The sequence below is a fragment of the Chelonoidis abingdonii genome, chromosome 11 (genome assembly GCF_003597395.2).
Source record: "Chelonoidis abingdonii isolate Lonesome George chromosome 11, CheloAbing_2.0, whole genome shotgun sequence".
NCBI lineage: Eukaryota > Metazoa > Chordata > Testudines > Testudinidae > Chelonoidis > Chelonoidis abingdonii.
The window spans coordinates 47,189,925-47,212,059 of NC_133779.1; the positions used below are offsets into that span (position 1 = coordinate 47,189,925).

Genomic DNA, 22,135 nt, shown 5'->3' on the forward strand with positions numbered 1-22,135 from the left:
TTCTGCTGGGGCTTTTCTGTCCACAGCCACGTTACCCCAGTACAGTTTTAAAGCGTTCCATTTTCTTCTTTTTCCTTTCCCTCCAAAAAACAAAAAAAGAAGAAAAATCACCTTTGTACGTTTTTTAAAAAAAACAACCATCAGTAAAACTCTGTCCTCGCAGATCTCCAGCCAGGGATCTGAAAGACGGTGGTGGAACGGAGGAAGCAGAATTTATTCAGGAACAGGGGGCCCTGTGGATGAAGGCTCTGTCATTAACAAACTCTTTCATAGCATGAAATACAATGGCTGGAGAAGCCTCAAACTTCTCAGCAGTGAAGTTTTCATGGCAAAATGAGCATCCAATTTCCCAGCCCTGTGGCAGAACATTCCCACTTCAGGAGTTCAGACAGCATGAGGGAGGCCCCCAAAAATCCTGAAACTGGTTTGTGAAACATGAGATTTTTTTGAAATCAACCTTGGGTTCTTTTTCTTTGCCATTCGCTTTCTGAGCCTTTGGGGGTCAAGTTTCCAAGATTTTCTTCACAACCACGAGAGACAGAAACTTCTTTTTTAAAAAAATTAAACCTGAGATTCTCACATCATCACATGACTCCGGTAGCTGGAGCTTTAGAAGAAACATCAAATCTCATGGGATTCATGCTGAAATCAGGAATGATACTGCAAAGCCCTCACTGATGTCCCCAGGGGAGCAGAACCCCGATTACCTGGGACTGATAGGTAGCCAGTCAGGACAAGGTGCCAAGTTTGCATCTCCTTGATACAAAAAAGATGTCACAGCGTGTAGAGGGAGCTTGGTGAAAAGCAAGAGACTCCGAAGGGCTGGTGAGACAGGTGATGCAGGGCGAGATTCGGGGAACGAAGGACTTGAACATCTGAAACTCAAGGGTTAGACCTCCCAGCCATCCCACGGGCAAAACTCCCGCAGAGCTGGGTGGTGGTAGGGGTGACTTCCAGAAACCAAGCACAAGGATTGGACAAGGAGGGAGAGGAATTGCTTTGCACTAGGTGGTCCAAGGGGTTTTTCCCTTCCCATCCTTAAAGTCTCTGCACCACCGGCCTCCAAGTGGAAACCACTCAGCAGGACTGGGAAGATCTTACCCCTCATTGGCAGTCTGGAGAGGAAAAATTTTCCCGAGCCATCTAAATTGCCCTTAGATTGTCCACTTCGGGGGGCAGGGACCATCTTTTTGGTGTTTGTGCGGCACCTAGCACAGATAATAAATAACAACATCTGGAGGCTTTCAGCCCTTCTGCCTGCCGACCCCCATCGGCCCAGAGGACAATGCCACACTGCTGTCCGTGCAGATCCCTACCTGGGGGAGCGAGCAGCTACTGACATGCCCTAGGGCTTGGCTGCAGTGTAGACTGTCCCGAGGTGGGTTTTAGAAAGAGACCTCAGGATGAGACTGAAAGTTGCCTCCAACCCACATCTAGGACCGGCCTGGAGAACGAATGTCCGTCCTTGGGAGCCAGAAGATGCAACTTGTCCTTCCCTGGCAAAAAGGGAGGAGGGATTCGACAGCAAACAGGTGCCCTCCCAGCCAGTGGAAAATGCCGCAACGGAGCCGTGTCCGGTTATGCCAGCTGAGGTCTGGACCGGTGTGTGCGTCCCGGGGGCTGGAAGCATCGGTAGTGTCTGAGCATGCCAGCCCACACAGCCTCAGCCTTGCCCACATCTCAGAGATCCACCTCCAGCCATTGCCCACTCTGAGCCGGAGGCGGTCGCTGGAGCACCCCACAGCACACCCTCTAGCTGGAACTGTTGAGTTCTGCGGGGCACTGACGATTCCACCCCGCAAAGGATCTGTCTGTGCCTTGGCCGGGAAGGGAAAAACATCTCAAAGTGCCTTCGACACCCCCCCCACAAACAACTCAAATGAGAACCAAGAGAAAAAAACACAGGGCAAGAAGTGAGGGTCCACTCCCCTCTCCCCACACCCCACAGGAGCAGCCGCTCGCCTGCATTTCCCACCAGAGGAGAAAAGACCCATGTCCAGGGAACAGCCCAGCCCTCTGCTGTCCGGGCCCAAAGAAGTGGGACATTGTTTTCTAGCCAAGGAGCTGGCTCAGTACATTGCTCGTCCCAATGGCTTTGCCCATCAGCGACAGGAGTGTCCGTTTTAGGCATCTGCCATCCCACAACACAACTCGAAAGCGTCACTGACAGAGCAGGCTCTGTGCTCGTGGGGGAGCGCCCCAGGTTTCCCCGTTGCCCAGACACTCTCTGCTGCAATTCAAGGCCAAGTCACCAAATGGTTAATCAGCTTCTAGCTCTGCCACCCCTCTCAAAGCCTGCTAGAAGTCCTGGCACCCAGGAGGCAAGGGACCTGAAGGACTTGTAGGGTGCAGTTGGGGCCTTTCCCCTGACAGAAGGGATGAAAACCAGCTGCTCCCACGGCTCAGATCCAATCCCAGTGCTGTGATGAGTGGAAGTGGTGTCAGTGCTGGGGATTCCTGGGAATCTGGACCTACAGGGAGGTCAGAGGCGGAACCAGACAATCCATTGCAGAGTCCTTATGGAACAGATAATGGCTATGGGGTCTTCTATGCAATGAAGGCTTTGGAAGCAGCCGCAGCCGGGAGCTCTCCAGCTCTCAGAGGTACGGTGCCCCGTTCAAGTGACAGCAGTTCCTGGGACAGCTCCAGTCTTTCTGTGCGGCAACGGTGGTCCCAGGGCTGCCGTTGGTGGCAAGCGGGAGGCGCAGGGCAGCCAGGGCAGTGGGCGGCTCCTCCTCCAGCAGATTGTCCGTCTCCACGTCTGAGGGCTCGCAGGAGCCCCGGCGCTTGTTCTCGGCGCTGTAGAAGAAGGAGATGTTGCGGAAGCTGGGGTCCATGTCGTCCTTGATGCTCTCCAGTAGCTGGGTGAAGCTGGGGCGCTGACGGGGGTTCTGCTGCCAGCACCAGCTCATCAGCTCGTGGCTGGGGGAGGGAGAGAGGAAACAGATGGTTTCAATCGGATCCAGCCAGGCGGAGGATCAGTCCTTCCTCGCCCGGTACTCAAGGAACCCGACTTAATGCCCTAGGGCTGAGGGTATCGGCCCCTAGAATAGTCCCCACACACTGCCCTGCCCCAAGTCCCCTGCAGGATTGCCCCGGGGCGAGCTGGGTCTCCCATTCAGCCCTTGTCCTCTCTGCTGAGGCTGCCGGCCAGGGGACCAGTCCATGCTGGTGGCGTCCGTCCCGCTAGGAAGCAGGGCCAGGCCTGTCTCCTGTTCTCCACTGAGCAGGGCGAAAGGACTGTGCTCTCCCCCAGCCTTGGGTCTTATCCAGAGACTCCTGTGGGGATGGTGATGGGCACTATGGACCCGGTCCTTTCACTTAAAGCCCAGGGTAGGACGGGCAGGGGAAACAGACGCATCCATGAAGGGGCTCTTGCCTGGCCTCCTACCCCAGGCAGGGAGCTCAAGGGCACGGGACCAACTTACAGTTTCTCCGGGCAGTTCTCAGGCCGCTTCAGGATGCCATTGTCCATCACAAAGCGCAGCACCTGCTCGTTGGACAAGCCCTGGTAGGGCTGCTCGGCCAGTGTGGCGATCTCCCACAGCACCACCCCAAACGACCTGCCAGGACACAGGGACAGCTCGGATCTGCCTCCTGCCTCCCCCCGAGAGCCGTGGCAACAGTGTAACCATTGAGGCAGGGTACCCCCACCCTCACCAGAAATCGCCAAACCCTCATATGCCAGTCACATCCAGCATTGCTCAGTCAGCCAGGTGTATTATGGGAGAATCCCATCTTCCTCCACTGTATCAGGTACTGTCTGCTGTTGGGAGCGGGATACTGGACAGACCAGACAACTCCCGATGGTCCTCGAACACCTACCAGACGTCGGAGTGGGTGTTGAAGATCCCGTCCTTCAGGGCTTCTGGAGACATCCAGCGGACAGGAAGCAGACCCTTGCCACCTTTCCGGTAATAATCCGTCTCGTAGATGTCTCTGGTCATGCCGAAATCTTTCAGGGAAGAAGGGGCCAAGGAGAAAAGGGGTCACTCACAAGGACCATCTGTCTCGGCTGAGCTTTCTGGTAGTAACACTGGCACCTACACGGTGCCTTGTGGCACAAGGAGGCAGGGAACTGACACCCCAAACCTGCTCCGTTTTGGGGCTTGCCCAAGGTCACTTGCCAGGTCAGTCATCACGCTAGGAAAGGAACCCAAGAGTCCGGGCTCCTTGTCCAGAAAAAGCTCTGCCTTCCATGCCCAGAGGAGAAAATAACAGCTCAGGGACTGATGCTCAGAAATCCTGAGTGTTCACCCACATCTCCAGTGGCCCAAGGCAGAGACGGACTCTGCTCAGAGATGGCCTGACTCCAAGAGGTCCGGAGGCTCTGCCTGGGACTGGCCCGAACTCTCCAAGCCTTTTGGGCCAGCAAAATTTACACACAATGTTCACATGCAGAAGAGTTGATAAAGTGAGGGGCCGACCCTGCAAGGGGCTGAGCCCCGGGTCAGCAGGGGCTGATAAACTCCAGGCCAGCCGGGGACTGAGATGTCCATCACCCACCTCCAATCTTCACCGTGAAGTCCTCCGACACCATGCAGTTGCGGGCGGCGAGGTCCCGGTGCACAAATTTCTTGGCATTGAGGTAGGCCATGCCATCGGCGATTTCCCCTGCCATCTGGATCATGTCCTTGAGTGACGGGGGTGGCAGGCCAGGGTTGTTCTGAGTGATACATCAAAATGGAGGGGGATGAAGGGCATGTGGCTATTGAAGGGCGGGCCCAGGGGTGGGTATGCAAGTCCCTCCATCAACATCCATGGACAATTTTTGTGGAAAAAGCTGCGGGACCAGAGTCCTGGCAGTTCCAAGTCTGAATTTCATGGGCTCAGAAGATCCAAACCAGCTGGGACCTAAATTATTTTTGTATTATCTGTACTGTGGTAGTGGCAAGCAGCCAGTCACAGCTCAGGCCCCCCGGTGCGAGGTGCTATACAAACACAGAGCAAAGAGACGGTTCCTGCCCTAGAGAGCTTCCAATCTCCACCCCAAATGTGGGGCGTATCTTCTAATTCTGAGTCACCTATGGGACAGCTAAGGGGGTTGGCAGCAGGGCAGGTAGGAGCATAGACAGACACATAGAATGTGTAGGGTTGGATGGATGGATGGGGGGATGGATGGACAGTATGGGGATGGAGGGATAGATAGAGTATATAAGGATGGGCAGACAGACGGTATAGGGAAGGATAATGACAGAGAGTCAGTGGGCCATGCAGTCCAGATGTAGCCCCTCCATATCAGGCCTGGGGGGCTCTGACCAGTGGCAAAGTGGGAGGAACCTTCCCCTCTGGCTGCCCAGGCAGTCCCTGCTCTGTGTATCCAGAGATGTCAGCCCTACCCAGCCAAACCCCCTGGGTTCCCAGAAAGCAAGCACCTTTTGTCTGCCCTAACATTCCCTCCTCACCCATCAAGAAGCTGACTGACCACTTCCCAGGAGAGACAGGCCGTCAGCCTGAGTTTGGGTCCCATCTCCTCCCACCAGCCAGCTCCTGCGTTCCAGGCCCCAGGCAGCAGAACAGCACAAGACCTGGTCCCAGCGAGCCACCCACCTCTGCGTCCGGTCTGAGAGAGCGGAGGTAACTCTTCAAGTCCCCTCGGGTCATCAGCTCCATAATGACCAGGGCTGGCTGGCCCTGGGACACCACGCCAAGAAGACGGACCTACGGCCAAGGCCAGACAGGAGTTAGAAAAGCAGCACCAAAGGCTGGGGGGTGGCTGGGCCAGAAGGGGCTGGGGAGCCGGAAGGGCAACCAGACTAGAGGGGCCACTGGTCTGACCCAATCTGGGCAGGAGGCAAGATCTGATGCTAGCCAGATCCCTGCCCTTGTCCCGTTTGGCAGCAGACCTGAAACCGAACTAGATGGCCCAAGAATCTGTTCTCAGACAGCAGCTGGTGAGATAGTGGAGCACACGGGCCCCTGGTCTGTCTTATGGGGCAGCACCACGGATTGGATCGACCATTGGGCTGTCTTGTGGTGCAGGACCCCCAATGGATGGACACTGCTCTGTTCCACAAGGACAAGGCTCAGGATAGCAAACTAAATGGTCTGGCCTGATATATCAGCAGATAAGGCAGCAGAAGAGATGGCCCATTGATCTGGGCGGGCATAGCAAACAGACATTAGCACCAACAAAGCTCCCTTAAGGAAAGCTCCCATCTGTCTGGGATGGGAGCTAAAAGGGAGTGTAGAATTGGCTGAAAATATTCCATATGCAAGAGAAAATGACTTTTTTGTTTAAATAGAAAATTCTGCAGGAAAACGTCTATTTTCAATTAGATTTTTCAGGTTTTCATTTAAAAAAAAAACCTTGAAAATCATAAATTTTCCTGTTTTCAGCTGAAACTTTTCAGTTTGGGGCTTTTTGATGAAAACCTAAAAAAAAAAAAAAAAGAAAAAATCAAGAAAATCTTCAACCAAAACTGTTTCATTAGAGTCAACATTTTTCACAGGAGGGAAAAAATATTTCTCACCCAGCTCTCTCACATTAAGTTAAAATGAGCTGGTCCAAATTTTTCAAATTTCATGCAAATGTTTTGGCTTGAAAATTTGAATTTTGAGGGGAAAGATGAGGCAACATTTCAGGGAATTCCCCTGTGTTTCAAGGAGCTGGTCAAATTTTTTCCTAAGATTTCAAAATGTTACATTTTGATGAAAGAAAAACAAAAACCAACAGGGAAAGGGTCCAAAAAATGGTCGCAGTATTTTTAATGAATAGATTCCATTCTGATCTCCTGCTTAGCACAGGCCAGAGAACATCACCCAGTGATTCCTACACCAAGCCCATAGCTTGTGGCTGAGCTCGTGCATATCCTGAGATAGAGACTCTACCTCGACCAGCCCTTGTTAGAATCCATCCCCCGTCCCCTCCCCACTGGATCCACACATACCACGTGGTGACACTTAAACGCCTTCATAACCGAGGCCTCATTCAGGAATTCAATCTGCTCCCTCATGGTGGCCAGTTCATTGACAGTCTTCAAGGCCACCTTGGTCTCCTCGTCCTCTTTTTCGATGCCCTGGGCGATCCCTTCGTAGACCATCCCAAAGGATCCCTGCCCCAGCTCCCGGATCACCGTGATCTTATCCCGCGACACCTCCCACTCATCCGGGATGTACACTGACAAGGAAGACACAGGCCAGGATTATGCCAATGCTCCCGCAGGGTGCTTCGTGGCTCCCTCTAGTGGCTGAGCCACAAAAGAAAATCAAAGTCTACTACTGCTACCAGCTGAGGGAGCTGCTCCTTTAGCTCGAGCTGTTAGTGCTGCAGGTCCCATCCTGGCTGGGACCCACAGTGTGGGGTTTTGCTTCATGGGTCAAGCTAATGGGTGGGGATGAGATTAACCCTTTAGGTGACTCCGAGACAAGACAAATGGCTGGTGGTTTAAAAGCCTATATTCACGTGCCCCCGGGAACCCTATAGGCACAACAACCCAGCCACGTGACCCGCTGTGGGACTGACTCACCAACAACCTGATCCTGGCCACCTGTAACTGCCACTGAAATGGCTGGGAGAAGCAGGTGCTCAGCACCTCTGTGGAGCGGACTCCAAGGATGCACCCAAGTGCAGGACTGGGGCCAAAGAAGCAGCCCCAGAGCCCTTCACAATAAGACTCCTATCTTGAGCTGACAGATTAAGCAGGGCCCAGGGGTCCGGTGGTTCGAACTCAGGATGGGCAGCACTGACACAAAGTGCCTGTTCCTTTCTGTGCCTCGATTTCCCCCATCCATAAAGTGGTAATATCACTTAGCGGCCCCTCGATGCTGGAACCAGCAATGGCTATTTCTTGGAAGCCGCCCAAGTCCCAGCCCCTCTGGAGAGCGCCGCACGTACTGTCCGAGGTGCTGAAGTATTCCGGATTGACCGAAGCATAAAGCGTGCGGCTCGGGTATCCGTCATTGTTCCTATGAGGGGGGGAAATAGGACAAAAGTAAGTGCCTCGCTCCGACAACGTCCGGCGAGGGCAGCAAGTCATTCCAAGCCTGGCAAGCTCCTGGAGCATTCTCCAGTGGAACAGGCGCCTGCCATAACTCATCCACATCCCAAGCCCCTGCAGCTCGGCTCCTCTCAAGATACAGCCCAGGACTAGCAATTCTGGGGCTACTGTTCTCAGCGGATGTGCACAAGGGGTCGATTCTCCATTGCTCCGCACCTGGCATGGTCGTTTACCCCAGGGCAGCGACGGTATACAGAGCTACAGCACCCAGAAGGTGATGCACTGGTGCAAATGACTGCACAAGGGGGATTTGGCTCTTCCAGGCATCAGAAGGCTCCGTTCAGGAGGCAAGGAACCCCAGCAGGGGCTGAGCCTGTGTTCCAACGGGACTGGACTTTGGAGCAGTTTGTAAAACACTCCTGCAAGTTCAGAAGGGGAAGTTGCAGCTACTGGGGAAAATGCAAACACTGAAAATTCAAATCCAGTCAAAATGCAGCCAGACAATCCAAATTCTCATTCACACCAAGGACCCTGCCCACCCCATTTCGGTAGCACACATGGCTCTGGAAGCAGGATTCAGTGATACTCGACACCCCTTTTACACTGCCAGGGCCTTTTTGTAGATAAGAATCAGAACCAAAGACAGGAAGGGATCTGGCTCCTTTGAGCTACATAGAGATCCAGGGCCATCACAATACACACTCGGATCTCAGCTCTCCCATTCACATGCAGAGATGCTTCGGGTTTGCAACACAAGAATGGAGCAACCTGGTCTATTCAAGTCAGACTGCTGTCCACTCCTACCAGCCGCGGCAGGGGCCATGCCAGCTGTGTCTAGATGATTGAGGGTTCATCTGAATCTGTGGGGTGGTTATTTTCTGAAAACTGATGCGATCTAAGGCTCAGCAGCTGGTGTTTTCCTGTTCTGACTCGGGCAAGCAAATAAAATGGAGGGAGGCGGCGCCCTATCTGGGCTGGAATCTGAGAGTTGCTGTCACGTACTCCCCGGGCCATGGGTGTATGAAAGATTTGGAGGGGGGGAATCAGTGCTGGTCACCTCTGCAGAGGGCAGGTGAGGAAAGAGGAGAAGTGAAAGCCAATGATTGCAAACAGGGTCCTTTAATTCTGGTTCCTCTAAATGCTGCCATCCCCCCCAATTCCTGTCACACACACCCCCCAAAACTGTCTTCTAGGCAAATTTGACCTCATCCGTAAAGAGCCACTGTTATTTAATGAATATACACAACATACCCAGCTGAGTTACTAGATACATGGCTGGTCTGGTTGGGTTCTGGCAGCTTCTGAAGCACAGAATACAGCCTGTTTCCAGGCACAATGATTGCAAGGTTTTCAAACACCGGGGGCCTGGAATCCCAGTGCCTCTGGTCCTGCACTTGGGCAGGGGATGATGGTGTGTGTGGAGGGGGTCCCGTTTGCTCTCCAGGTAGTGCAGGGAATCGATCATCTCCCCCTGGACAGCTCAAAGCACCTCACTGCAGGCAGCTGTGCAAAAAGCCAGCATGTATTCACCACACGCTGGAAACAGAAGCTCGGGTCTTGCAGGGCGCCCCTGTCTGGAGGCCCAGCCCAGCAGGAGATGGGAGTAAAGGTGACTTTGTGCCCCCTGAATCCTGAGCTGGCCCAGGGGACTCAGGGTCTGCCCTAAATACAGAGCAGCATCCCACAGCTGGGGTGCAGACCCTTCCAGCCATGTCCCCAGCCTGCACTAGCGGGGGGAGAGGGGGTGACACTGGGTGGGGGAATCTCTCCTGGCTGGGTCCAGGCTCCTTTGCATTCCTCCTTCATGAGGCTTAGAACCTGGGAAGTGGCAACCGGCAATGGGATTCCATAGCCAGGTCCCAGAGGTGACTGGCTCCAAGCCCAGAGCCAGTGGTTCCCACCCTCCCAGCCTTCCCCCACGCCAAGTGGTGTTACCTACCCTCTCTTATAGTAGAAGAAGACAAAGACAACCAGGCAGGTGATCACCACCATAAGGACAATGGGCATGATGGTCAGCAGCACGTAGAAGCCGCCAGACTCCTCCTCGGCTACATGGGGGAGAAGTGGGGGGAATAAACAGGCCCGTCACTGAGATGCTAGTAGCAGAGCTACCCCTCTCCTACTGGGATGTGGGCACAGAGAACATGGCTCCGGTGGGCCCTCTCCTACGCCAGTAGCCATAACTGGTGTGGAGAAAGTAAATCAGGAAGTGTTATTTACTCCTTCTCCTAACACAAGAACTTGGGGTCACTCAATGAATTGAATAGGTGGCAGGTTTGAAAACAAACAAAAGGAAGTATTTCTTCACCCAATGAACAGTCAGCCTTGGAACTCCTTGCCAGAGGATGTTGTGAAGGCCAAGACTAGAACAGGGTTCAAAAAAGAACTAGATAAGTTCATGGAGGATAGGTGCATCAGTGGCTATTAGCCAGGATGGGCAGGGATGGTGGCCCTAGCCTCTGTTTGCCAGAGGCTGGGAATAGGTGACAGGGGATGGATCACTTGATGATCACCTGTTCTGTTCATTCCTTCTGGGGCACTTGGCATTGGCCACTGTCAGAAGACAGGATACTGGGCTAGATGGACCTTTGGTCTGACCCAGTATGACCGTTCTTATGTTCTTAATCCACCTCTGATGGGAAGGAATTGTGGTCTCCTGCACAGGCAGGGCTTCCATACAGACTGTGGCTCTCCCAAGACAGCAGACCTACCCCTGCCCCTGGGACAGCAGAGTCTAGGGAGAGGAGTAGCCAGCAATTCCCCCCACCCCACCCCAGCTCCGCTCTGCACTGCTCCCCATTGGGAGCTCCACCCCCCCAGCCAGCCCCCTGCTGGGGAGAGCTGGAACTGCACCACCCCAGATACATACCCGGGCCAAGGATGTAAAATTTGATGAGTCCAGTCCACGACCCGTTCCCAGCCAGCGAGGTGGCCCGGACCTTGGCAGAGTAATTCCCCGGCTGCAGAAGGGCAAGGTGGACACCCCCATATTTGGCGTAGCGGTGGCGAGAGACACACACCACAGTGGTGACCTCCTAGGACAGGGAGAGAGAGAGACGGATATTCCCGTGGACTCGGGGCCAGTCACCGTGACATCTGTGCTGACTAGCCCTGGGTTTATTTTGGGAGGTTTTACAGTAGCTCCTAGAGCAGGGCCTGGGTGTGCAGCTCAGAGACACCGTGCAAGCCAGAGTCTGCCTCCGAGAACTCAACGGGCTAAAAAGAAATCCGTTGGGAGGAGAGGGAGAAAGCTCAGGGAGGGTGGGGGACTTGCACAGGGGTAGAAAGCAAAGAACCCAGGTGTCCTGAGCCCCACGCAGGGTTTAAGTATTCAATAAGTGCCTTGTATTAAAAAGGCAAATGATTCTGTACTCCTGTTTGTAACTCCACCGGGGAGGGGGCCCACAGCCCCCCCATGAAGGGAGAGGCGTGGGGGTGAGCTCAGGTGAGCTAGTTAGCCTGCTCCTAGGATCTTTGATGGTGTTAATGTTTGCTTAGTGTAATGCCTTCCCCCTTACAGGTAAATGCGCTTGCTCAGAAAGGGTCGGGTGGCAGCCGACGAGGACGCTGGTACCGTGGATGAGCAGAGACATGGAGCAGGCTGTCTCCAGTCGTCTGTCTCTTGCAGGCGATATCACAGGATAAACAGGGGACTCCGCAGCCTGAAAATGACCCACTCAGGAGGGAGAGACACGTGGGTCTCCAGCCAAGAGAGGCCACAGCTGAGGAGCTGGGAGGTTGAAGTGGGAGCCCTTGCTGGATCACAGAGAGGCCAGGCAAGTGGCGTTGCCCTGAATGCAGGGCCAGCTCCAGGCCATAGCGCGTCAAGCCCGTGCTTGGGGCGGCACGCCACGGGGAGTGCTCTCCCAGTTGCTGGGAGAGCGGCAGGCGGCTCCGGTGGAGCTGCCGCAGGTGTGGCTGCGGACGGTCCGCTGCTCCCGCGGCTCCAATGGACCTCCCGCAGACACGCCTGCGGCAGCTCCACCAGAGCCGTGGGACCATCAGACCCTCCGCAGAAATGCCTGCAGGAGGTCCACCAGAGCCACAGGACCGGCGAGCGGCAGAGCGCCTCCCGCGGCGTGCCGCTGTGCTTGGGGCAGCGAAATTGCTAGAGCCGGCCCTGCCTGAATGGAACCCAGGTGTCCTGAGCCCCCACTGAGGGCCTTGTCCACTACCCCACACTGCCCTTCTCTACTCACCCAGCACACTCCAGCGACACAGCCACTAGCCAGAGGATGGGCTGGAACCAAGCCCAGACACCAGCTGCCAGCTTAGCCAGCCCCAGAGCTCAAACCGGGGACCCTCAGAGCTGACTGCATGGGAGCAGCACCCACAGCAGGCTGTGGTGGGGACAGGAACATGCATGAATGTGGTGTGGGTGGGGTCTCCTATCCTGGGGCAGGGCAGGCAGGTGCCATGAGCCAAACAGGCTCAGGGGGGACAGGTCTTGTCACCTCGTTTTCCCGGTTGTACTTGATCTCGTATTTGAGGATGAGCCCATTGGGGTTCTTGGGTTCCTCCCAGCGCAGCAGGACGCTGTTCTTGCTGGCCGGCTCCCAGGTGACGTTGCCGGGGATGTTATCTGCTTCCACTAGAGGGGCAAAGCAGGAGAGGCTGAGAGGTTCGCTCAGTGCGGGGTGGGGGGATCTGAGCGCTGCAGCGTGTGCGGATCCCCAGTGCAGCTCAGCCCCCTGGGCCGTCAGCCCTGGCCCCCCACTTCAACACCAAACCCACCAGAACAAGGAAGAGAAAAGCAAAGACCTGTCAGTTCACCCCCACAGGGGCCCGCGGCAGGTGGGGAGCGGAGGGGCTAGGCCAAGCTAAAATGCACTAGCCCAGAAACACGCTGCTCCATGCCCTGACATCTGACCCACACCTCCCACTGCCACCCCAGCCCTCGGGGCCAGTACTTACGCTCAGGCATAGTCCGGGCAAAGACAAAGGTGGCAGCGCTGCAGCCCACCGTGTGGGCAGCGTGGTTGCAGGCGTGGATATCGATGCGGTACTCGGTGAAGTGGCGCAGCTGGGAGATGACGGTCCGGTCCCGCACCACTTTGTCCTCAAAGATCCGGAAATCCGTTTGGGCTTTGGGGCCGGCACCTGTTAGGTTCAGGGAGGGCGCTTTCCCTGGGGGCTCCAGAGAGGAGGCATTGGAGAGGGGGTGGCCAGAGCTGGTCATGGCCAAGATGTCTCTGCGCCTCTTCCGAGTTCTGCAGGAGAGAAGTGGGGAGTGAGGTCTAGTGGTTAGAGCAGGGAGGCAGGACTATCCATGGCTCTGGGGTGGAGTGGGCACCAGTGAGTTAGACCAGAGGGCGCTGGGAGTCAGGACTCCTGGGTTCTCTTCACAGCTGTTCTTAACCCTACCCCGTGTGTGTCAATGGGGTACTGAGCCTCACTTACCTCTGAGGGTTCTTTTTGACAGACGTCACCTTCCAAGGGGGTCTGAAAAGACATCAATGAAAGGGGACTAGTTAGCAGAGTATTGTGGACAGTGCTGAACCCGAGTCCGGAATGGCAGGGACCCCAGACGCAAAGAGGTGAGTCTCTCTGGCTGGCCAAAACCCTAGTCCTAATAATTTGAGTGGCAGAAAATTACTCTTAACAAACAGGCGTGGAATTTCGCTGCAAACCCCACCCTGGGGCCAGGGTCAGCACAGAGCTCAGCTAAACCTCCTCCCCAAGTGCGCCCGTCCTGTCCATCATCATCCACATTTCACACATGGGAAACTGAGGCACAGAGAGGCAAAAGGACTGGCCCCAGGTCACAATGCAAGTTTGTGCCAGGGCTATAGCACGGATAGAACGCAAGACCCCTGGCTCCCAGCACCTCTGCTCCAGCCGCTGGATGGCACTCCCTGCCAGAGCGAGAGAGAGAACCCAGGAATCCTGAATACTGGAGCCACTGGACACTATTCCTCCCCCAGAGACAGGAGTAGATCCCAGAAGTCCCCTGCTCTAATCACCAGCCCACACTTCCCTTCCCGTCCCTGTGTTTCCAGGCAAGATTGGGTGGGGGTCTCCTCCACCCCAGCTAAGCCACCCACCCCCGGGCCATGTGGATGATGATGGAGCTGCTGCTATGGGTCAGCAGTCCCCCTTGTTCCTGAAACCTGGCTAAGCCTTACCCAGCAGCACGTGGAGATGAGATGGAGTGGAGAGACTAGGCTGGGCTGAGCCATCCCCCGGTAGGTGGCTATGAAGATGGCACTTCAAGGATGGAGAGTGAATCCCCTCTCCTCCCAGCTGGGTCCCTCCCTCTGGAATCCCCTCCCCAACTAAGCCCCACCCTGGAATCTCCTCCACCCAACTAAGCCCTGCCCAGGTACCTGGGGATGATGATGGAATTGTGTAGGAAGTTCTCAAACTTCCTCTGGAAGGAGACAGCCTCGCCCTCCATCTGCAGCTGCCCGCTGTCCCGGTGGCATGGGCAGCACCGCTCCTCCGTATCCTGCTCCAGCTCGGGGCCCCCGCTGTCGTCCACGTTGAAGCGGGTGTCCGCACTGCTGGTGGGCAGCTTAAGGCCTGGAGGCGTGGGCAGAGAGAGACAGAGAGTGGGGCCAGGAGCAGGGTGGTGACGCCCTCCCAGGAGGGTCATGGGGTGTTGGCTCCGGCCTAGGAAGCCCAATTGGAAACAGCAGCCAAGGCCCCAGGGGGCATGTTCAGTTCCAGGTCCCTTCCCCTGAGCTATGCTTTGACTCCATCCCCAACACCTCGCCTGTCCTCTCCTCCCACGAAGGGTAAACTAGGAGACTCCTGAAATCCACTCCACCCTCCCTCTGCCCTGAGTCCTGATCCTGCCATCCCCACTATGGATGGGCCCCACATACCCCCAGGGAGCGGGGCTGAGCCATGGGAAAGGCCAGTGCTGTCATGGCCCACATCCTAGTCTTTCAGCTCCATTGCCATGGGGCACTAACCAGCCCTGGCGGCGGGCAGCCTCAGCCAATGGCCCGGTGGAGCCCCGAGACAGAGCTCCCCGTCTCTGATCTACCTCCAGGGCATGGCAGAAGCACCTCCCATCGCTGCTCTCACCTGTGGCTCTGCAGTAGCCCATCTCCCCGGCCTCTAGCCTTACCTTTGTGGCAATAGTCATTGACGTAGAGTTCCAGGTCCTCGGCCAGCTGCTGCCACAGCACCAGATAGTAGGTGATGTTCCCGTTACGCTGGCTGGGCGGTTTCCAGCGCACAATGATGTGGGAGGAGGAGTTCGACATGGAGAGGACGTCCCGGGGCACTGTGGGGGCTGGACACCGGCATTGCAGAGACACTTACATTAAGCCCCAAAGATCCAGGGCTGGAGCCCCCTGCTCCCTCTCCCAGCTCCACATCCTCCCAACACACACACCCCACTTTGCACCCGTGTCTGTTATGAAGCCGCCTGCACTGACCTCCCCACAACCACCGTGGTGCCCCAGGGGGCTGGATCTTGCTGGGCAGAGTCCATCTCCGCACCCGCACCCCGGGTAGAGAAGCCTGCTCAGGCTATTCACGGGGGATTCAAATCCAGGCTCATCAGCACAGGCCTCTCCCAGTTAAGCTAAAGGAGCAGCTCTGTTAGCTGGTTGCAGTAGTAGGCTGTTATCCTCTCAATGCACCAGCCTCTGCATGTTTTCTAAGCGGCAACTCTTTCCAATGCCCCCCTGTGGCCACCCTCCTACCTGCCGGCATGGTGCGGACGTACACCACCTCACTCTGTGCCCCATAGTTGCGTCCCTCCTCGGCCGTGGTCAAGGTGATGGCGCGGACGAAGATGGCATACTGGGTCCAAGGCTTGAGGTTCAGCAGGGCCACCCCTGGATCCTGGTCGTTGTTCAGCGGCAGCTCCACATCTACCACGTTCCAGCTGTTGGCCCCACAGGCATCCTGCCCCACGTACTCGGTCACGTTCTGAAAGGGCCTGGCCCGGAAGATATGCCACCCCCCAGGGTCAGTGCACAGGCCACCCAGGGCCTCTGTGAACCCAGCCCCTCTCCCCTCCCACACTCCTGCTAAGTTTCCCAGTCATTAGGGACATCCCCGAGCTACCAAGGGGCTCACAGTGTGGTTACACATCAGCTGGGTGGAGTGGAGCCCTGCCTCCTTATGCTACTAGCTATTGTGCCCCTTTGCAGGAATTACTTCCCCTGCCACTGAAATGCATGCAGCCACCTCTGGGGTGGAGCATGGCAGCTGTTTAACAGCACCACAGCAATGCTACACAAGGGGGGTCTGCAGCTTCGTCCTAAGTGAGCAGCCCTTGTCCTCCCCCTCACAGCCTCCCCGAAATCCCAAGGGATATCATGGAAGAGCCAAGCTTGCCAATGCATCAGCCCCTGGCCCAGGCCCTTGGCAGGACCAGAACCATCACTGCTGCAGCACTTGAGCTGAACTAGTCACGTCACTCACTGGCGGCAGTAGTAGGTTGTTACCCTCTTGGCTTCCAGCCACATGAGGGGCCGGCGTGGCACGTGCTAAGTGGTGCAGCACGGCCAGGAGCTGGGCAGTGGGGCGAGATAGGGATACTTACGATTCCTTGTAGTAGACGATGAAGCTGAGCAGATCACGGTACTCGGGGGGCCGGTAGCGCTCCCACTTCAGGAAGATGCGGTCGGACTCGGTGATGTTGGAAACAAAACGCAGAGTCTGGGTCTTGCCTGCAATGGAAGCAGAGAGCATGGAGGGCTGTGTGGCACAGGGCCTCAAAAAAGCTGCAGGTCACTCAGGAGGACTGCAGGGAATGGAGCCTGAGGGGAATATGGGGGGGGAACGGTGTCTGAGGGGAGCTGGTGGATGTGTGGGGAACAGGCCTGAGGGGAGCTAGGGGGGAACTGGGAGGAATGGGCCTGAGGGGAGTTGGGGGGAGGCTGTGGGAAACAAGGTCAGAGGAGAGTTGGGGGAGTAACGGGCCTGAGGGGAGCTGGTGGATATGTGGGGAACGGGGCCTGGGGGATGCTGGGGTGGGGCTGTGGGGAACAAGGCCGGAGAAGAGTTGAGGAGGGCTGGGGGTAACAGGGGGATGTGTGGGGAATGGGGCCCTGGAAATGGGTGAGCGGGGAGGGGGATTTTAAAAAACAGCTTTTGATGGACTGAGGGGGGGGAGCGCTGGGCCGGAACTAGGGGGATGTGTGGGGGAAACGGCCTGGGGGAAGCTGGGCGGGATCTAGGGGGGAATGGGCGCGCGGGGAGAGCGCGTGGGAGGGGCTGGGGGGAAATGGAGGGGCTGGGGGAAGGGGGCTGAGGAGGAGAGCCCCTGGAGGGGAATGTGTGTATGAATGGGGCCATGGGGGGGAAACAGGCCCTGAGGGGGAGAGCGCTGGGGGGGGGCTGGGGAGAACTGGGGGGCCTGGAGAGAACAGGGCCTGAGGGGAGAGTGCTGGGAAGGGGGCTGTGCTGTGTGGAGTCTGAGGAGCGCTGGGGAGAGGCTATGGGGTGTGAGGCCCAGGGCGTTTCCTAACAATTCTGTGCTGCCCAGGGCTGCCCAGAGCAGGGGCAAGTGGGGCAATTTGCCCCAGGCCCCATAGGGGCCCCCACAAGAGCTTTTCAGGGGCCCTGGAGTGGAGTCCTTCACTCGCTCCGGATCTTCGGCGGCAATTTGGTGGCGGGGGGTCCTTCCACCCCGGGACCCGCCGCTGAAGTGCCGGGTCTTTGGCGGCAATTTGGTGGCAGAGGTCCCCACCGCTGAAGACCCCAGGCCTCCTGAATCCTCTGGGCTACCCTGGTGCTGCCCCCTTACAGGGGAGATTGCAGCCCCCACTAGGGTCTGCCCCAAAGCCCAGAGCAGCAGCGGGAAAGGCTCCCACTGACTGTGACGGCTCTGGCTGGGAGATGCTGGAAAGGCTTTGGGGCGAGCTACCCTCTTTGGGGCCAGACAGTGTCCTGTTAATGAAGACTGGGCTCTAGGACACATGATTTGGTTTCGTTTGCCATGTAACTCTTTGGTCCCAGCAGGGCAACTTGCTACCCCTTGACTCACGGTCCTTTGTCAAATCAACTTCTTGTTTGTACTCGAACCAAGGCTAAGCGCTGGGGGTTAAGCAGAGCCGTGGTCAGAGGCATAACGGGGAAGTTGGTGTGTACGGTGCCTTTGGGAGCAGAGGGTCTGGGAGCACCCAGTGGATCAGGGGCTGGGCTGGTCACTCCTGGACAATGCTCTGGGGACTCAGGGGTGGGGGTGCCCAGAAGGGTGGGGACCTGCGGAGGCCTCTCTGCTGAGACTGCCAAAGAAAGAGGGGCTAGTCACTGAGACCCACTCAACAAGTGTCACCCATGGGTGTGCTGGTCTGGTTCTAAGACAGGCATCCACCCAATCACCCCCAGAAGTCACCCATTAGGGTTTACTGAAGGGGAGGGGGTGGCTCTTCTCTGAGCCCATCCCTTAAAGTCTCTCTGTGCAACAGCCAGGGGCTGGAGGTACCTCACTGCCCGGTGGCTCTAGGCCCCCCGGATGGCAGCATGGGGCTCTCAGCAGCCACCCAGCAAACGCTCTTGGGTTTCCCTGCTCCCTTCCTGCTCCCAGAGCTGCAGGGGTGTTACAAGGTCCCAGCCGGGCGTCCGAGACTCACAGGAGGCTCTGTCCCCGTTGGTGCGAGGATTGATCTCAGCCTTGTTCTGCCGGCCCTTGGTGCCCGTCGCCTCCTCCATGCGGTAGATCTCGGACAGGCACAGCTTGGGGTTGAACGCGAAGTACACTTTCCCTACGGGGATGGAGAGCGTGTGGTGGCTCCAGTCCCAGAGCTGCTGCAGATTCTGGTTGTCCAGGACGTAAAGAGTGTAATTCCTGAGAGTGAAGGGAGAGGCAGCTGGAACCACAGGGCCAGGACTGACTCCTCAAACAAGAGGATTCGCTCGCACACACACCCAGAAGTATGCACGCCCACCCAAACACACACCTCTCTCTCACACCCACAAGACAGATGACACACACACTCAGGCCAGGTCTACCCTGCGACTTTAAATCGGTTTAATGGCCGATATACCGATTTAACGCTGTACCCGTTCACACGACGTCGTCATTAATATCGAGTTAAACGGCTCCTTAAATCGATTTCGGAACTCCTCCCAAACGAGAGGAGTAGCGCTAAATTCGATAGCGATAACTCGGATTAGGGTTCGTGTGGACGGAAATCGACGTTATTGGCCTCCGGGCGGCATCCCAGAGTGCAGCACTGACCGCTCTGGACAGCAATCTGAACTCGGATGCAGCGGGCAGGTAAACAGGAAAAGCCCCGCGAACTTTTGAATTACATTTTCTGCTTGCCCAGCGTGGAGCTCTGATCAGCACGGCTGGCGATGCAGTCTGAAATCGAAAAAGAGCTCCAGCATAGACCGTACGGGAGATACTAGGTCTGATCGCTGTATGGGGAGACAAATCTGTTGTATCCAGCTCCGTTACAGAACACGAAATGCCAAAGCGTTTGAATAAAAAACTCCAGGATACACAGCGCTGCGTGACAAGCGTAACGGGAAGCCAGAGACTCAAATGGACGCTCATGAAGGGAGGGAGGGGGTACTGAGGACTCCAGCTATCCCACAGTCCACAGCAGTCTCTGAAAATTATTTGCATTCTTGGCTGAGCTCCCAATGTCTGTAGGTTCAAACACAGTGTCTGGCGTGGTTCAGGGAACAGCTCCTCAGTTTATTTCCCCCCACCACCACGTGAAAAAAAAAAGGGAAAGATTGCTGTGCTATGGCGTTTGCTCAATGCACTCCGCGAAAAAGGCGCCAAAGGGTTGTCTGCTGCCTTCACAAAGGGAGGGGTGAGGCTGTACCCAGCACCACCCGGGGCAATGTTTTATGTACCATCAGGCACTGTGCTCTCAACCCGGAAGTGGGAACTATGGGATAGCTGAGGAACAGCTACCCACAGTGCACCGCTCCTGAAATCGATGGTAGCTTTGGACCATGGACGCAAACAATCGATTTCGTGATCCCACTGTGGACGCGCTAAACCGATTTTATTAGATCTGTTTTGTAATATCGGTTTAAGCTAATTTGAAATAATCGTGCAGTGTAGACGTACCCTCACAGCCCACAGAAGCGCACAGACACACAGACAGATGGCGCCCACTCCTGTACACACATACACACACACAGCTCTGTGACAAGCTTCGGCACCCGGACACACAGCACTCCTAAACCAGACACACACACATGCTCACACAAACGTGGAGGTCTCCTAACACAGAAGCACATGAACACATGACATGAAGCCACACACGTATGCCGAGGTCTCTCACACATACATGGGTGCACACACAGAAACAGATTCTCTCTCTCTCATCCCTCCATGCTATACAATACAAGTCACGTTTTCCAAGCAAGGGATCTCCTAGTGCCCAGGGCAAGGGTCCTTAGCTGCTCCCCTAACACAACATGTCATGCCCACTGCTATGCAAGAGGAAGGGGCCTCTATCCCATAGCTGGAGATGCAGCGAGATTGACGCCAGTGGTGGGATGGATGGAGGCCACCAGATGTGGGAGGCATTGGAAGCCCAGCTGGACCGGGAATCCGCCACGTGCTAACACATGGTAAGGAGGTGAGTGGGGTCAAGATGGGAGCAGTGGCTACACCCTGGCTAGAGGCACCATCTCTCAGGCTTCTCACCCGTCCACCATGGAGTCCCCCCGGATAAGCTTGAGGTTCTTGAAGAAGGACAAGGAGACGAGGGCGAAGGAGTGCTTGATCTTCAGGAAGCCCGTGATGGTCTCAATGAGTCCCAGACTGTTCTGCAACTCCGAGGCCAGGTTATCTGGAAGCAGGAAGGGAGAAAGAGCCCCTAAGGAACGGGCGGCAGCCCTTGGAGATTCCCCACGTCAAACGCCAAGTGGAGAGGCTAGGGGAAGAAGGGGCTGAACGGGACATACACACAAACCTGGGTGTCTAACACAGACATCTATGCCACCCCGATACCAGCCCTGCACTCGGGCCATGGAGGGAATTCACAAACCAGCGAGTGCCAGCTCCATGACCAAGTCTGGTCCGTTCGTAGGATTGCAAAGGAGAGAGCGCAGGCCGGTGCATTGAGCATCCTGGGTTCTGTTCCCAGTTCCACCACCAACCCAGCACCTGCCCCTTGGCCACTCTGCAGAGACTGCCAGCTAGTGGTCAGAGGGGCATTTCCTGGTAGGCTGGATGCACTGGGAAGTGAGCTGGGACCTAGCAAACTCACATCACCCATTGCCCCTGGGCGTCAGCTGGTGGTTGTAGGCTGGATCTAAAGGGGACCTGCAAGGAGATGCAGCGGGCCAGATATTGAATGGCGGGATAGAGCGGGAAACCTGGCTGATGCTTCTCACGGCCATGTGCCAACAGGTGGGGGAGGGGAAGGAGGTCCGAGGCGGGTGGGGGTGTTTGCGTGGGGGCTGGCCCATCTCGCATGGAGTGTGGGGACGACACTCACAGCCCCTGCGGATGTTAACGATCAGGTTGCCCTCGACGTAGGTGCAGCCGGCCAGTTCCTGCGCCGCACGGGTCGAGTCGATGGTCTTGGTGCCCACCTTGCACTCCTTGGGGCACAGCCCCTCGCACTTGTGGCAGAAGATGCTGGGGAGGAAAGGAAGGAGCAGGAGAGAGGCAGAGGCAGATTTGTTAGTGCCCCATTGCCTGGGGCACTCCCCCCGAGCCGTGCAATTACATGTGGGGAGGGCCACTGCAGGGGCAGGCAGGATTGGGGGGGGTCACTGCAGGGGATAGGGGGTCACTGTGGGGGATAGGGATGCTATTGCGCGGGCAGGCGGGATGCAGGGGGGATCACTGCAGGGGATGACGGGTCACTGCGGGGACAGGTGGGATACAGGGGTGACTGCAGGGGATGAGGGTCACTGTGGGTGCGGGGGAAGGTGGGATGCAAGGGGATCACTGCATGGGCATGCAGGGTGCGGGGGGTCACTGGGGAGGATGGGGGTCACTACGGGAGCAGGGGCAGACAAGATGCAGGGGGGTCACTGTGGGGGCTGGCAGGATGCAGGGGGGTCACTGGGGAGGATGGGGGTCACTGCGGGTGCGGGGGCAGGCATGATGTGAGGGGGTCCCTGTGGAGGCAGATGGGATGTGGGCAGTCACTGCAGGGGTTGGGGGGTCACTCAGGAGACAGGCGGGATGCAGGAGTTGTCACTGCGGGTATGGGGGTCACTGCGGGTGTGGATGGGATACAGGGGGGTCACTGTGGGGGCAGGCAGGATGCAGGGCTGCGGAGGCGGGGGCACGGCTTGGCGTC

General features: G+C 56.7%; 1 protein-coding gene across 1 annotated transcript in view; it reads right to left on the reverse strand.

Moving 5' to 3' along the window:
• Positions 1 to 2,597: 2,597 nt before the first annotated feature.
• Positions 2,598 to 22,135, reverse strand: part of INSRR (insulin receptor related receptor) — a 39,710-nt gene continuing 20,172 nt past the window's right edge. The window contains exons 4-22 of the mRNA XM_032792078.1: positions 21,320 to 21,462; positions 20,524 to 20,668; positions 18,482 to 18,696; positions 16,447 to 16,573; positions 15,599 to 15,837; positions 15,016 to 15,183; positions 14,267 to 14,462; positions 13,341 to 13,382; positions 12,855 to 13,150; positions 12,395 to 12,531; positions 10,810 to 10,975; positions 9,880 to 9,988; positions 7,838 to 7,908; positions 6,891 to 7,120; positions 5,551 to 5,661; positions 4,507 to 4,666; positions 3,826 to 3,955; positions 3,429 to 3,563; positions 2,598 to 2,922 (exon numbers count right to left, since the gene is read on the reverse strand). Of these exons, the coding sequence (XP_032647969.1) occupies positions 2,598 to 2,922; positions 3,429 to 3,563; positions 3,826 to 3,955; positions 4,507 to 4,666; positions 5,551 to 5,661; positions 6,891 to 7,120; positions 7,838 to 7,908; positions 9,880 to 9,988; positions 10,810 to 10,975; positions 12,395 to 12,531; positions 12,855 to 13,150; positions 13,341 to 13,382; positions 14,267 to 14,462; positions 15,016 to 15,183; positions 15,599 to 15,837; positions 16,447 to 16,573; positions 18,482 to 18,696; positions 20,524 to 20,668; positions 21,320 to 21,462 (3,145 nt within the window). The remainder of the gene's footprint in view (positions 2,923 to 3,428; positions 3,564 to 3,825; positions 3,956 to 4,506; positions 4,667 to 5,550; positions 5,662 to 6,890; positions 7,121 to 7,837; positions 7,909 to 9,879; positions 9,989 to 10,809; positions 10,976 to 12,394; positions 12,532 to 12,854; positions 13,151 to 13,340; positions 13,383 to 14,266; positions 14,463 to 15,015; positions 15,184 to 15,598; positions 15,838 to 16,446; positions 16,574 to 18,481; positions 18,697 to 20,523; positions 20,669 to 21,319; positions 21,463 to 22,135) is intronic.